The sequence below is a fragment of the Pelecanus crispus genome, chromosome 3 (assembly GCF_030463565.1).
Source record: "Pelecanus crispus isolate bPelCri1 chromosome 3, bPelCri1.pri, whole genome shotgun sequence".
NCBI classification, from domain to species: domain Eukaryota; kingdom Metazoa; phylum Chordata; class Aves; order Pelecaniformes; family Pelecanidae; genus Pelecanus; species Pelecanus crispus.
Window position 1 is genome coordinate 65,873,798 of NC_134645.1, and position 12,686 is coordinate 65,886,483.

Consider the following 12,686-nt stretch of genomic DNA (forward strand, 5'->3'; position numbering starts at 1 on the left):
GTGTTGTCTGATTTTGCACCCTATTATAAAACTGCATTTTCTGCGGCTGATTCTACATTTCTGACTGTACAATAAATCCATTCAAGCAGCCTTCTTGTCCCAGTCTAACATGTATTGATTCAGACAGCGCATTGGAAACAAGCTGAGAATTTGAATCTCCTTAGGCTGAGAAAAGGACTTGAACCCAGGTTTCTCACTTAACCATAAAAATACTCTAATTGGGTTATTTTCCAAAAGACAGATGCAGTTTTTAGCCATGTTTTTCTAGAAGTTGCTGATCCAGTTGTCTTTATCTGGAGATATTCAGTTCTATAAAATCTAGAAAGAGGTTCAGACTGTGAATCCTCGTTGTATGCCACCTCTTTCCGTGATGAGGATGAGAAGGGCTGAAGTCTGAGGAGTAAATTACAGCTTGTCATTTTGCTAGGGATCACTGTTCTTTCTGGAGGGATTTAAGTGTCAAAGTCAAGCTTGGGTATTTCACTCTTAGAGCTTGTCGTGTAGCTGTTAGATATTTCGTTAGTGAGTTTGAGTTTCGATTTTTTTTTTTTTTTTCTTAAACTGTTTACTGGCTTTGGTGATATGCCTGGCACTTCAATACATTGATTTCATAAAATACTCTGTCATATTGTTTGTGTGAAATCATATCTTAATCTTCATCTTTAAAAACTGGCTTCATTCACGTGCAGCTTTCCATATTGGTGAGATTTGTCATGCACAGGTTAATATCTTATAATTACAATTCATGTAAAAGACTTTGACTTAGAGTGTTTACTGAAATGTCCTAGCTAAAACTATTTCTTTATCAATGCATTATTTTGGCAGCTCCCCTCAGTGAGTAGGGCGTCAGGAAATGGCAATCACGTGTTTCCAAAGAGTAGCTATAAATTAATCAATCTTTTAAACTAAGCGTGAACTAAGTTCAGTAATGTCCTTTTCTATCTCAAGCCATTTTTGTGGTGGCATTTTTAGTTTATAAAGGCTAAATATTATGTCAATATAGCACCAGCCAGAAGTTTATATCTTTTTTATATTGCTAGTGTTAATAGTAAGATGACTGAAGTCACACCCAGCTGTCATGGAAGCTGCAGAACTGATTCTAGGAGTCAAGCCAAATAGAGAAGGATGCCTTTACTCACTAGATGGCATGTTGACTGCACATCTGAGTGGAGATAAAACACTGGAGGAAAATATTTTTTTTCTGCTGGCATAATTTCCTCTTCCTAAATAATAGAGGCTAAGTAGATTGGAACACTCCAGCTGACAATGTGATATTTATACAAGCACTTTTGTTGACATAGGTATGTTAACCATGGTGTATATACATATCTCTATGCCTTGGTAGTAGCAGCTGTGCTACTAGAAATGTTAGTTTAGGCCAATCTTAAGAATCTAGATTCTGTTGAGTTCTTGTGCTTTTTTTAAAAGAAGTCCACCTAGTAGAATTAGGAGGTGTCATTGTAGATGGAAGCTTTTTTGGCTTTTTTTTTTTTTTTTTTTTTTAAGGAATAAAACAATTGTACTGAAAGCAGTTTCCTAGAAGCAACATTGAGATTAGGAAGTATTTTCTATCTTCTGAAAGGAGCTTACAAGTGACTAAATGTTCTCAGTATCAGTTTGTTAGATATTGCCTTTGGCTGCTTTGTGCTTTCTTGTTAAAGCCAAAAATCAAATACTTTTTCCAGTGTCTTTAAGTGTGATTCAGGTATTGATTGGGTACTGTTTTAGGATACTTTGACGGGTGGGTAGCTAATTCCAATAGATGTTGAGGCTCTAACAGCTGAAAAACATGTATATGGCAAATGCTTGTAGGCTGAACCTTGCTATATCAGGTGAAAATAAAAGGTACTTGTCTACCTGTGTGTGCATGAAGCATAATACTGGCACTCTAGAGTATATTGATTTATTGCCATATCAGTGCAGCCTTAGGAGGGGACAGCTCAAATTTGGCACCCATAGCACTCAAAATTTGATCATTTCAACTTTAACTACGTGAGAAGTTGTGTGACTTTCTTTTAAGATTTTACCAGTAGTCCATTTCTGTTCACTTCTGTTTTCTAGATTGAACAGGTAATTACAGGTAAAATATATCTGGTATTAAATAGTTGTTTAGGAGCACAGAGCTGGAAAAGACCTCTTTTGTCATTGAGTCTAACCCTCTATTATAATGAGAAATTATATTAGATAATTAATTTTAAAAAAATAATCAGGGTTCTCTTTTGAAATCTCAATCTTTTATCCATACTGGCCATATTGGGGAAAACTGTTACAGACACTTAGTAGGAATATAGCAGAATATTCGTGGGAATATGGTGGGAATTCCCACTTTACTCAGATCAGGTAATACCTGCTCTTTTAACAGCTTTGTCCTTAGTATTTGCTGCAGAACACCACCAGTACTTACTGGAAAACCGTCGTGTTCCCATTTAGCTTTGTTTTGCTTGACAAAACAATCCATAGTCTCAGTTTCATGTCATAACGTAGTTATCAGTAATCCTCATAATCCTTCTCTGCCTTTGATCCAATTTGAATTTGTTCTTACTGAAAATATTTTACTAGATTTGTATTTCTTGTTCCAAATAAAATCTCACCAGTATTAATGTTATTTTGTAGGGTACTTCCCTACTTCTGCTTAATATATCTCACCTCATATACCTTAGCAGCTGTGAATAAAGCAAATCTGTCATATTTGACATATTGTAGTAGTCTGATAGTTGACCTGTGCATCCAGTCTTCTGTTTTCAGCCAATTGATTCTCATTATGCACTTTGGTATTAATTTCCATTATGCAAGAAACTGTATTTTATATTTTAAAACTTGATAGTTTACTGTTACCTATGTCCTGAAAGGAATCCATCCATCTGATGCCTCCTTACATTTGTTGTCAGAATTCATCAGCTTGCTATTTAGCATGCATAAACAGTTACCTGAAGTATCAAATCAGGTCATTCCCCAAATCAGTCATTCAGGAGTATTATTAGAAACTTCCCTTCAATCCCATAGTTCCCATTCTAATACAGCCCAGCTTCGCTCCTTCTGTAGCCAGTTCTTTTGCACCTTAGATTCTTGTATTAATCTTGACATTGTTGGAATTGCCTTTTATGGCACCCCACTGAAGTATGCTGAGGTTCAGGTTAAATTTAGTGCAGTTCCTTTGTCTAGAAAATCACAGAAACAATATCAGCCAACTTAACTAAAATTTCCCATGCTGTGATTGATTCCTTTTTCATTTGTCTTAGTGTTTTTAATTATTATTTTCTTCAAAACCTAGTCTAAAACCTTTCAAACTGTTGAGGTCAGACTAACAAGTTTGTAATTGGCTGAACCACACCTCCCCTCTCTAAAAATGTGTAGTGCTGCATGTGGAGAAATTCACATTGAACCTTGGACTGTTTTGTTCTTCAGTATGAATGCTAGTTGATTACAAAAACAAGGGTTCTGCAATGCAATTACCACCTCTAGCATAATCTTTCTTCATGATAGATCTGTTCCCTGACTCTTATGCAGGCTGTGTGGTATCAGGACCTGGATCACAACACTCTTAGAGCTACACTTCGGATACCATGTCTGGCTTCATTGTCTCTGGAATTCTCCTTAGGAGGCTTTCTTCTGGCCTGAGGTGTGAGATCCAGGAAAAGGTTTATAATCTCATTTGACTCATGTATGCTTGCAATGCCCTTTTGAGGTTGAGATCCCTCCAGACTTGCTTTAGCACAGTATTGTATTGCCTTACACCGGTTTGTTTGACTTATCTTCACTAAGGTTCTTCTTTTAGACCCGTATATTATATCACCTTTTTTAAATAACATGCTATTTTTAGTAGCTGCTTGTCAGTCCAAAGAAGTCCAAGTTCTGAGTCCTTCATAGTGTCTTGGTTTTGTAATTCCAGTTTGACAAAAATCATGCTTTTTTACAACTTTTTTTAATGTGACTTTTTTTTAAATTAAGATGGATTACTTAATTTTTGCCTGTTAGCTATACTCAGCAGTTTGATTTAACATGAAAATGTTAAATAGTTACCAACTATTTATTTCAACATGTTTTTATTTAGATCTGTTATCTGGAATAATTTAAAGAGGAAAAGTAAATGTCTTAAGGTAGTGAAAAATGGTGTTGTAATTGCTGTGATTTTTATTGAGGTTTGTTTGGAGAGAAATTAAAAGCTAGTGTTTTAAATGTTTAAATATAATGGCATTGAAAGTGCTAAAACAGTTTATCAAAATAAGATTTTCATAGTAGCTGATCTAATAAATGATACATCAAATACAGTACGCAGATGGTGAGTAAAATTGTCAAAGTTCGCAAAGAGATAAGGTGGGTAACTTCTGCTAAAACTGATGAAATTCAAAATCGCTGGGTTATCAGTAACCCAAATTAGGCAAACCGTTGTAGTTGTTACATGTTAGGATTTTGAAGAGTTTAAGTTAGGTTCTGTACCCTAATATTCTCAGAAAAATCTGATCCCGGGTGTTTCAGGCTTTCAAAATTAGTTTCTTTTATTAATAGATCAGACAGATGAAAGTGAACAATCCTACTTCCTCAGCTGTAACATACACTCTCAGTTTATGAGTGTATGTTGCAGTTGAGGAGCAAAGGGGGTTCTTAGGAACATACTGCATCTTTACTAAAATGTGAAGCTCAGTGCCAAATTGAAGTGGAAACTTTGTGCAAAAATCCGTCTTTTCTAGGCGTAAGTAGATGAAAATGACAACTTTTGACCCACTGCAAAGGCAGATACATAGTTGATGTTAACCTGTGACTTAGGGGTGAATGAACTGTTATGTAATTACAGCTTCAATAAATCCCTACTCATTTGTTTTCCCATGACTGCTTTTGAATCTGAGTCAATGTTTCTACAGTCCTGCCTCCGCCCCAGTCTTTTCTGGCTTGCATATTCCTTCTTTACACTTGCATTGAGCCATTAGTATTTTGGCTGAGCCATTTTTTATATGTGTGTATATGTATATCTACACACACAGACACATATGTATTCTTGTGTGTATATATAAATACAGATATACACATAACATATTTAAAAAAAAAAATTAAGCAGTTTAGCTCTCCTAAGCTTCTAGTAAGCTGATTCAATGAATGCCATGAGTGGTATATAAGAGTGACTGGGATTGCACAGGGGAAAGATGGTGCCACAGTAATGCCATCTATATTTGGTTTAAACTGTTTTGGAAATGTGTGTCTTGCAATGACAATAAATCTGAAGATGTGGCTTGTCCCTCTTCCAGAAGCTTTTTGACATCAGAGTTGGTGACATGCTTTTGTACTTCTGATGATCTGATTACCGTTACTACATGCTTTACAGAACCACATGAACCACACGTACAGTAAACATTTAGAAGAGTTGAAGTTGAGGATCATATTTACAATTGCTTCCTATGCCTTGAGTGTAAGGCCAAATGTTAGACAGAGGCTTACGGAATAGTGACAGTTGCCAGCCTCATTAAGGCAAAGGTATGAGGAGTACGTGTCAAGAGTCTTAATGTTCACATGCAGTTACTAGAAGTAGTGAGTGGTTTCCTTTAGGTAGACTATCATACGTTTCTCTGCCTCAGGATTTCTTCTGTATCTGTCTGGACTGTCTGACTTACCAGAGTAAGAGTACTAGAGTAAATGAATAGTGTCTGTGACCAAGCATAGATTTTCCTAGGTTTACTCATGGTATTTTGTCTAAAAATTCAAACATCCTTCAAATCTTGTTTGATAAAAGATGGCTTGTATAAAAGCCAATGGAAGAGGAAGCTTTTCATTGATTTCAGTGATGCATCGTCATGGTTCTCCTAGCACCTGTTGAACTACGCTAAGCGGACTAAACATTCAACCTCCGTTCTAGCTTCCAGCCTGCAGGTGGCACTCTGAATACCGTCACTCCTTCCCCTCTTGCCCCTATGTACCTGTAAGGGTAAGAATGTACTGTCATCGAAAATAAACTCCTTGTCAAGTAAGATGCTGAGAGGAGGAATCTTCAGGCAAATTTCAGAAAGGCATGTAACTGCAGCAAAAAATCTTGAACTGGTGGGAGGTACTGTGGAAAAACAGTGACTTTGACTGTGCAACCAGCTGGTCCCTGAATTAAAAATTGAAGTGAATTAGTACTGCTCTCAGCCACTTTGTAATACTCTTTGCCAATACCTATGGGCATCATTTAAATGCTTTGAATGGAAAGTTCAAAATCTTGTGACCTAGGAGCTTATGTAAAGAAATCTGGCTCAATGGTCAGAACTTTCAGAAAATACCTCAGTTGCAGAGTCAACCAGGCTGGCCCTGTATCCCAGGAAATATGAAAATCAGAGGAGGGGAAAAAAGTGAAAGTTTACATCAACACATTAGAAAGTAACCAGTCATCATGGCCCTGAAACTTTTTTGTTAGGATGCATGTGGCTTTAGCATGTACCTTGCATGGAGAAAAGCTTGTTTATGGCACTTTCTCACTGACTTTTAGACTTTTGCAGATGTAATATTAATTAAAAAGCATACTGACCTTTGAATATTTGGCAAAGTAAACCAGTTTGGTTTTGGGAATCATGTGGAAGCCTACAGTCAGTCTGGCTGTTGGTACTTGATAGTATGTTAACAGCTGTTAACATAGCGTACCAAATTTTTTTTTTTTGTCTACTGCTGAAATACATTTTGATATTTTTAGCTTTGTTTTTACTTTTCAGGAAACTCAGAGTTCAAGCTTTGCTTTCTTGTTGTACTTGTTTTCACTAAAATACAGTTTAGTTGAAATTAGGAGATCTGACAAACAGGAATTTCTAAAGAACTAGATACAGGGAAGAAATTACTTTCTACTTATAAATACTTTACTTTGTATAGTATAAATAATTTTTTCTTTGTATTTTATTTGAAATGGAATAATCTGGTAATCTGAATGTCTCGTGAGAACTGATTCCAGGTAGAAATTGCATGTGTGATTGTTTTCATACCTGTTCAGGGAGAATATAGTACAGTATGGGATTAAAGAGAAGCTTGAGCTCTAACATTAGGGCAAAACTGCCTTGTAATTTGTACAGCAGAGAAGTATATGCTAGATGGCATCGTTCCTTGAAAAAATTACATCTATGTTTTTACATATTAAAAAAAAAAGAGGCCAGTCCAGTGATTTTTTTTGTGTGTGTGTGTTTAATTCTGATTTGTTTTTTAAATGAAAGTAACTGATTGTGAATGACTTGATGAAAATTAGGTATGATAATAAGTTGTACAGTAAGTAATCCTTTCTTTTGAGACCTGGGTTCAAATGTAACTTTTATCACAAGTGAAAGTGAGTCTTGTAATCTAGTTTCCTTTGTAGCTAAGTCATTTAACTCGGCATTGCTGTTGTTTTAAGAATGCCAAGTTAAAAATATATTAGATGACGTTGTTTGAAGTGAATGTGTCCAGTGCCAGTCATACTGTACCTGACTTCTCCTGTTCCCTCATTTTAATAAGTACTAAAATTTTCACTCTCTAAAAAGAGACTTTAACTGCAGTGATGGTTGTTCCTAGAAATAATGGTTTTAGATAGGCTTTTATGTATTTAGTTATTTAGTAAAAAACTTAAAAGGTTCCTTTGTTTTATTAGGAGTCCACATCTCCAGTTGTTTCACCACAGCAATCCCCACCAACCTCTCCACATACATGGAGGAAGCACAACCGCCATCCCAGCGGAGGGAATAATGAACGACCTCTTGCTGGACCTGGGCCTTTTTGGGCTCCATTTAGTGAAGCACAACCAGGTATAAATGTCTTCTGTTATGCTTCAGCTGTAACCCAAGTTGTGGAATTCTTAAGTATATTAAATGAGTTTAGGGCAGCTTATCTTTGTATTTTCCAATCCCGGAAACTTTCTTGCAGATTCAAATGTTCATGTGTATGGCAGCACTGTGGAATCTGTGGTCTTGCATATGGCGGATCCATTTCTTAGCGTGGTATGGGAAATGCTTAGAGTTCGGAGGGAGGGAAAGAGAGTATGAAAGTTTCCCAGTGGAAAGTTTTCTAATACACAACTGACATCCTATAGAAATTGTTCAGGAACTGTCAGGATACCCAAAAATGTGGGAGCTCAAGGGAAAGCAGCAGATAATGTATTGGTTGTTTGAATTATGTTTCTGGTAGATTAGATGAATTGTCAGAACAACTAATTCTCTTAACACTTTTTTTGTGTTCTTTTGAAGTTTATGTAAACGTAACTGAAGCTACTGTATCTCCAGTCTGTCAAGGTAGAACCACTTATTTCAGTACAGCTTTTCATCCTTTATTGTTCTTCATGTAACATGAAGACCCTTCCTGTTGTTGTATTGCTGTGCTCAGATTTAAAAAGCTTTCCCCCTTAATATCTCATATTTCAAAAAGTTCTGTTTTCTGATATCTGACTTAATAAATTTGAGAACAGCGGAGCAATTCTAATTCAGGTTCTGCTTTTGATGATACTGCTGAATAATATGTTGTATTTTGCAGGCTGTAGTTTCAGATTGAACTGTGGTTCTTTGGTTTATTTCAGTTGTGATATTCCAAAACTGATCTGTTACCTGTCAATTTATTGTTATTCTGTAGTTATAAGCATCCATGGAAGACCAGGGATTCTGTTGTTAGAATTGGTTGGATAAGGAAATGAAACTTATTTTAGAAGTGAAATGGATTGTATGCAGAGGTTTATGCCAGCGTCCTGAATGTCATTTGCTATTAAGTGACAGACAATTTAGAATAAAAAAAAAAAAGATTATTAGTCTGCTCGTTGCATATATAATGACTTCTAAGGGTTCAGTCCAGGCATTGTGATTTTTCAGCAGTGAATTTCTTGACTTTTTTTGTTGCATGGTTTAGTTGACTTGCTTTTCTTGCAGGCTGAAATACAGGTTTGTCTGGTAGCTGATTTCTAACTTGTGAAGTTTTTGTAACTTAGGAAGTCAAGGACTCCAGGAAAGTATGCAAACTATTCCTACTGTTGAAGAGTTTAATATTGTCCTGTTAAAAATAAGGTTGTAACACCATGTTAATATTTGAGTTTGGCAGTGCTTTCTCTATGATGTCTAATGGATACATTTTTTCACTAGTAGTTTGAAAATATTTCTGAACTAGCTCAATATTCATCAATTTTATATTCCGTACTGAAACACATTCATAATGTGTTTGAAGTAATTTGGAGATACTGTTATGGAAGGATTGTCTGTTCTGCCAATGCTAAGGATAGAGTGGATTTTCATATATTAGTTTAACAAAATTTGTTATCATGATTCACAGAGTGATTCTTTTGCACTGCAGATAATCATATCCTTTGAATTTCAGCTGTTATAGACAGTTTGTCATTCTTTTTCCCTCTCTTAAGCCTACTTTTTAAGGACAGTATTTTGTAGCAAAATTATGTTCTGCTGACATTTAGGTAGAACCAGATAGGCTGTTGGTTACTTTTCTTAAAATCAGCGCTGCAAGCTCGTCTTGATTCCGATGCAAGATGTTCTTGAGAAATCGGGTAATTTGCAAGTATATGATATTATATTTAGTAGGATTTAAGGCAGGGCTATGCCATTTCACTTGTGATCCAAGAAAAATAAGAACCCAGGTCTCTCTGCTTGTATTTCACATTATGTGAAACATTGAGGGTAATGGGGTTGTCAACTGAAAGCATGGAACCTCAATGTTTCTGATGGGTCTAATAGTAAACATCATGTTGCCTTGAACCAGAAGGACGAAAATCAAAACATAATCTTTTTGTTTGGAGAAGGATGTGTTTAAACAGGAAGATTCTGACTTATACATAGTAAAGACACTCCAGTGCATTATCGTACTCCCACCATGAACAAAGTTAAATAGTGCTGTCTGTATTGAATTGGGCTGTACAATAATTATTAGATAATGACTCAATTGTTGTATTTAAAAATCTTACATCTTGTATCAGAAGTCTTAAGCATAAATTATAGCTGTAGTTCTCAGTTTCTTGAGGAAGAAAACCTGTAGTCATCTCAACAGAGCAAAAGAATTTGGATTTTAAAAAATTTTTGCCACTGTGTTGTCCAGTAATTCAGTTAGGGTAGTGTTAATGATGCTTCATAAGTAGCTGGACTCTGAGGCACTGTCATGACTAGCTCACTGTGCTTACATGTAAGTGACCTGAAATCAGAAGCCAAGGCTTGTTACTGTCTTTCTTCAAGGCTTTTTGTAAAGAGAGCCCCGAAGGGTGCCTGTATTTTACTTTAATATGAGGAATTAAAAGTTTGATGACCAATGTTGATGACCTGTGTAGAATTAAGTTTATAGCTAGTTCAGGTCTCATCCTTAAATGTCTGAGTCAATTCTGTTAAAACCTGAGTCTCTCAAGTCTTCCAGCTGTCTTTGATTTAACAGTTTAAGATAAAACTGTTAAAAAATCATGTTGTTATGTCTCAGTTCTGGCTTGCATCTCTGAACTCTTTAACGTTTCTTCTAGATCAGTCTTCATAGAATAATACAGTGGATGACTGAGCCCTTCGTAGGAAACAGAATTGTATATGAGAGGAGAGCCTCCTATTCCTACAGTTACAAGTGAGGGCAAAAAAATACTTCGTACTTTTACCTTTTCAGCTCATTTTGCACTACAACTTCAGCTGCTACGAGGATTCTGACTGTGACAAACTTGGGAGACAGAACCCCTTCCCCACTCCAAATGATATTTGAGTGGCATGTCAGAGTAGGGGCTAGAAACTATTTTTTATTACCTTGTCTGTTTGGACTGGAAGCAAAGCAGGACATTTATGTTGGTAGTATCCAAATAATGATTTCAAACCAGTCAAAAAAATGTGAGGTTTTCTGTTCAGTCATAGGACCTCTGTTAGCTTTCCTTGGCGTTACATTAGAGTTCTGTTTTGATATCTGCATATGTATGAGAACTTGCAGCCTTAAGCCACGTTTCTTTCTTCTCCTTGTTGGGAGAGATTTTCCTGCAGTTCACGAAATCAAGAACCAGAAAACTTCATGAACAGAAGTGGAACATGTCTACTGTGCTAACAGTTTGCTTGCATGTTTAGAGTCCTAAGATACTTCCTGAGCTTGTAAGGGATTGAAAAGTTCTTTGTCTCCTAGTTGCTGCTTCAATAACTATTGGTAATTGGCATTGTTACAAGTTAAGGATTATTCTTACCTGGACATGATTATTTGGGGAGGGAAGAGCTCTACAGCATTTTATCTTATTGCCAAAATCATAGTCACATTCCGGTTTTTTTTCATCACAAATTGGTGGTAAGGAGAGCTCTAGCTAGTTTACAAAGTCGGTTGAAAATTTAGTTCCCTGTAAGCCCACATTTGTATAGTTATTGAAAAATACAAGCTACTCGGATTTTGTCTAGATAGACCATTTCTTACACTTGCATTTCTAGCTTAAAATGAGGGGGTAACTTTTCTCCCACAGGAGATGAGATCATTTTCTACAAGTTATCGATGTGTTGGTCAGATATTCAAGCTAGAGGAGAAGGATGTAGAGCAGCCACAGGAATTCAGGTTAGGTCTTCATACCAAACATAGTGGTGTTACTCATACCAAACATTAGACTTCACCAACTAGTTCAAATCTCATAATTCATCTTAGGCCTACTCTGCATTCATAGTGCTGTTAATGGTGTTCTCACTGATGAAAATGCCCAGAGACCCTTGGAGGTTGTTTCTTCGTTGGGTTACAAATCATTAAAAAAACAAAACCAAAAAAACCACTGATTGTTCTGAGTCTTCTGTGTGACCCAATTTTCTTCTACCTTCCCTTCTACCTCAGTGTTTCCAGTCTGGTTTTGTAGTTTGAGAAGAAAGTGAGGGGTGACTATCTCCAATTCACATGTCAAATAGATTTGAGTTATTGGCTGGTGGCAGTCCGTGAGTATGTGTGTAGAACCAGGTATCCACAGTTACTAGTAAAGTAATCTTTTTCCAGTGTTCTCCAGCTTTCCCATCCTGTGTCATAGAACGTTGCATCATAGAGTGAATAATAGGAACAGTAAAGCAAGAGTATTCTTGTTGGGATGATTTGAACAGGGGAGAAAGGAAGCAGTCCTTGTAATACTTGTAAAGTACTTGGAAAGTATGACAATTTGGTGCTACTGGCATCTCCATCGTTGTCAAAGTACTGCTTTGGAAGAGGTGCTGTGCTGAGTGGGGTACAAATTGAACTGTTTCTAGACAAGCTCTTGGGAGAGGTAAAGGCAGAGTAAACGTTTGTAAGGTTAGTGGTAATAATGTCAGTGTCTGAGGGGCAGAGAAGGGGAGAGCCATTGTATCAAAAGTAAAATCTGAGTGTGGCATATCCATAGGAGAGATGGGAAGGACTTGTCTGAATCTTACTGTCTGTTAGCCCTGTGCTGAGACCGGGTGGAGAGAGACTCTAAGCTTTTCTGCATGTTTCATTCTAGGGTTTTAGAGTTAGGCTAGCTACTGAAAAAGAAGCCCAAGGCAAAAAGCATTGTCAAACTCATTGCCTTTATCCTTAGTAATTTTGGATAAAGTCACTAGAAGCTCCAGGCCACATCAGGAGCTTCCAGAAGTGGAGGACAAATTTGGGAACAAAAGGAGTAGTTAATAGTGGCTTTTTATCCTAGTAAAGCTAACTTAAACCAACCAACCTAAAATGCCCCAAAACAAACAAAAAAAACACCAACAAAAAAACCCAAACGAAAGAAAAACCCCAAAACAAACCCCAAAACACCCAAACCCAAAAGACCCCCACCCAAAAAAGCCCCT

The 12,686-nt window shown here is 36.6% G+C and overlaps 1 protein-coding gene across 10 annotated transcripts in view; it reads left to right on the top strand.

The window, feature by feature from the left end:
- The window catches only part of REPS1 (RALBP1 associated Eps domain containing 1), a 69,957-nt gene that overhangs the window by 22,275 nt on the left and 34,996 nt on the right, over positions 1-12,686 (top strand). For all 10 annotated transcript variants that reach the window (XM_075707450.1, XM_075707451.1, XM_075707452.1 and 7 more), the window contains exon 4: positions 7,574-7,727. In XM_075707450.1, the coding sequence (XP_075563565.1) occupies positions 7,574-7,727 (154 nt within the window). The remainder of the gene's footprint in view (positions 1-7,573; positions 7,728-12,686) is intronic.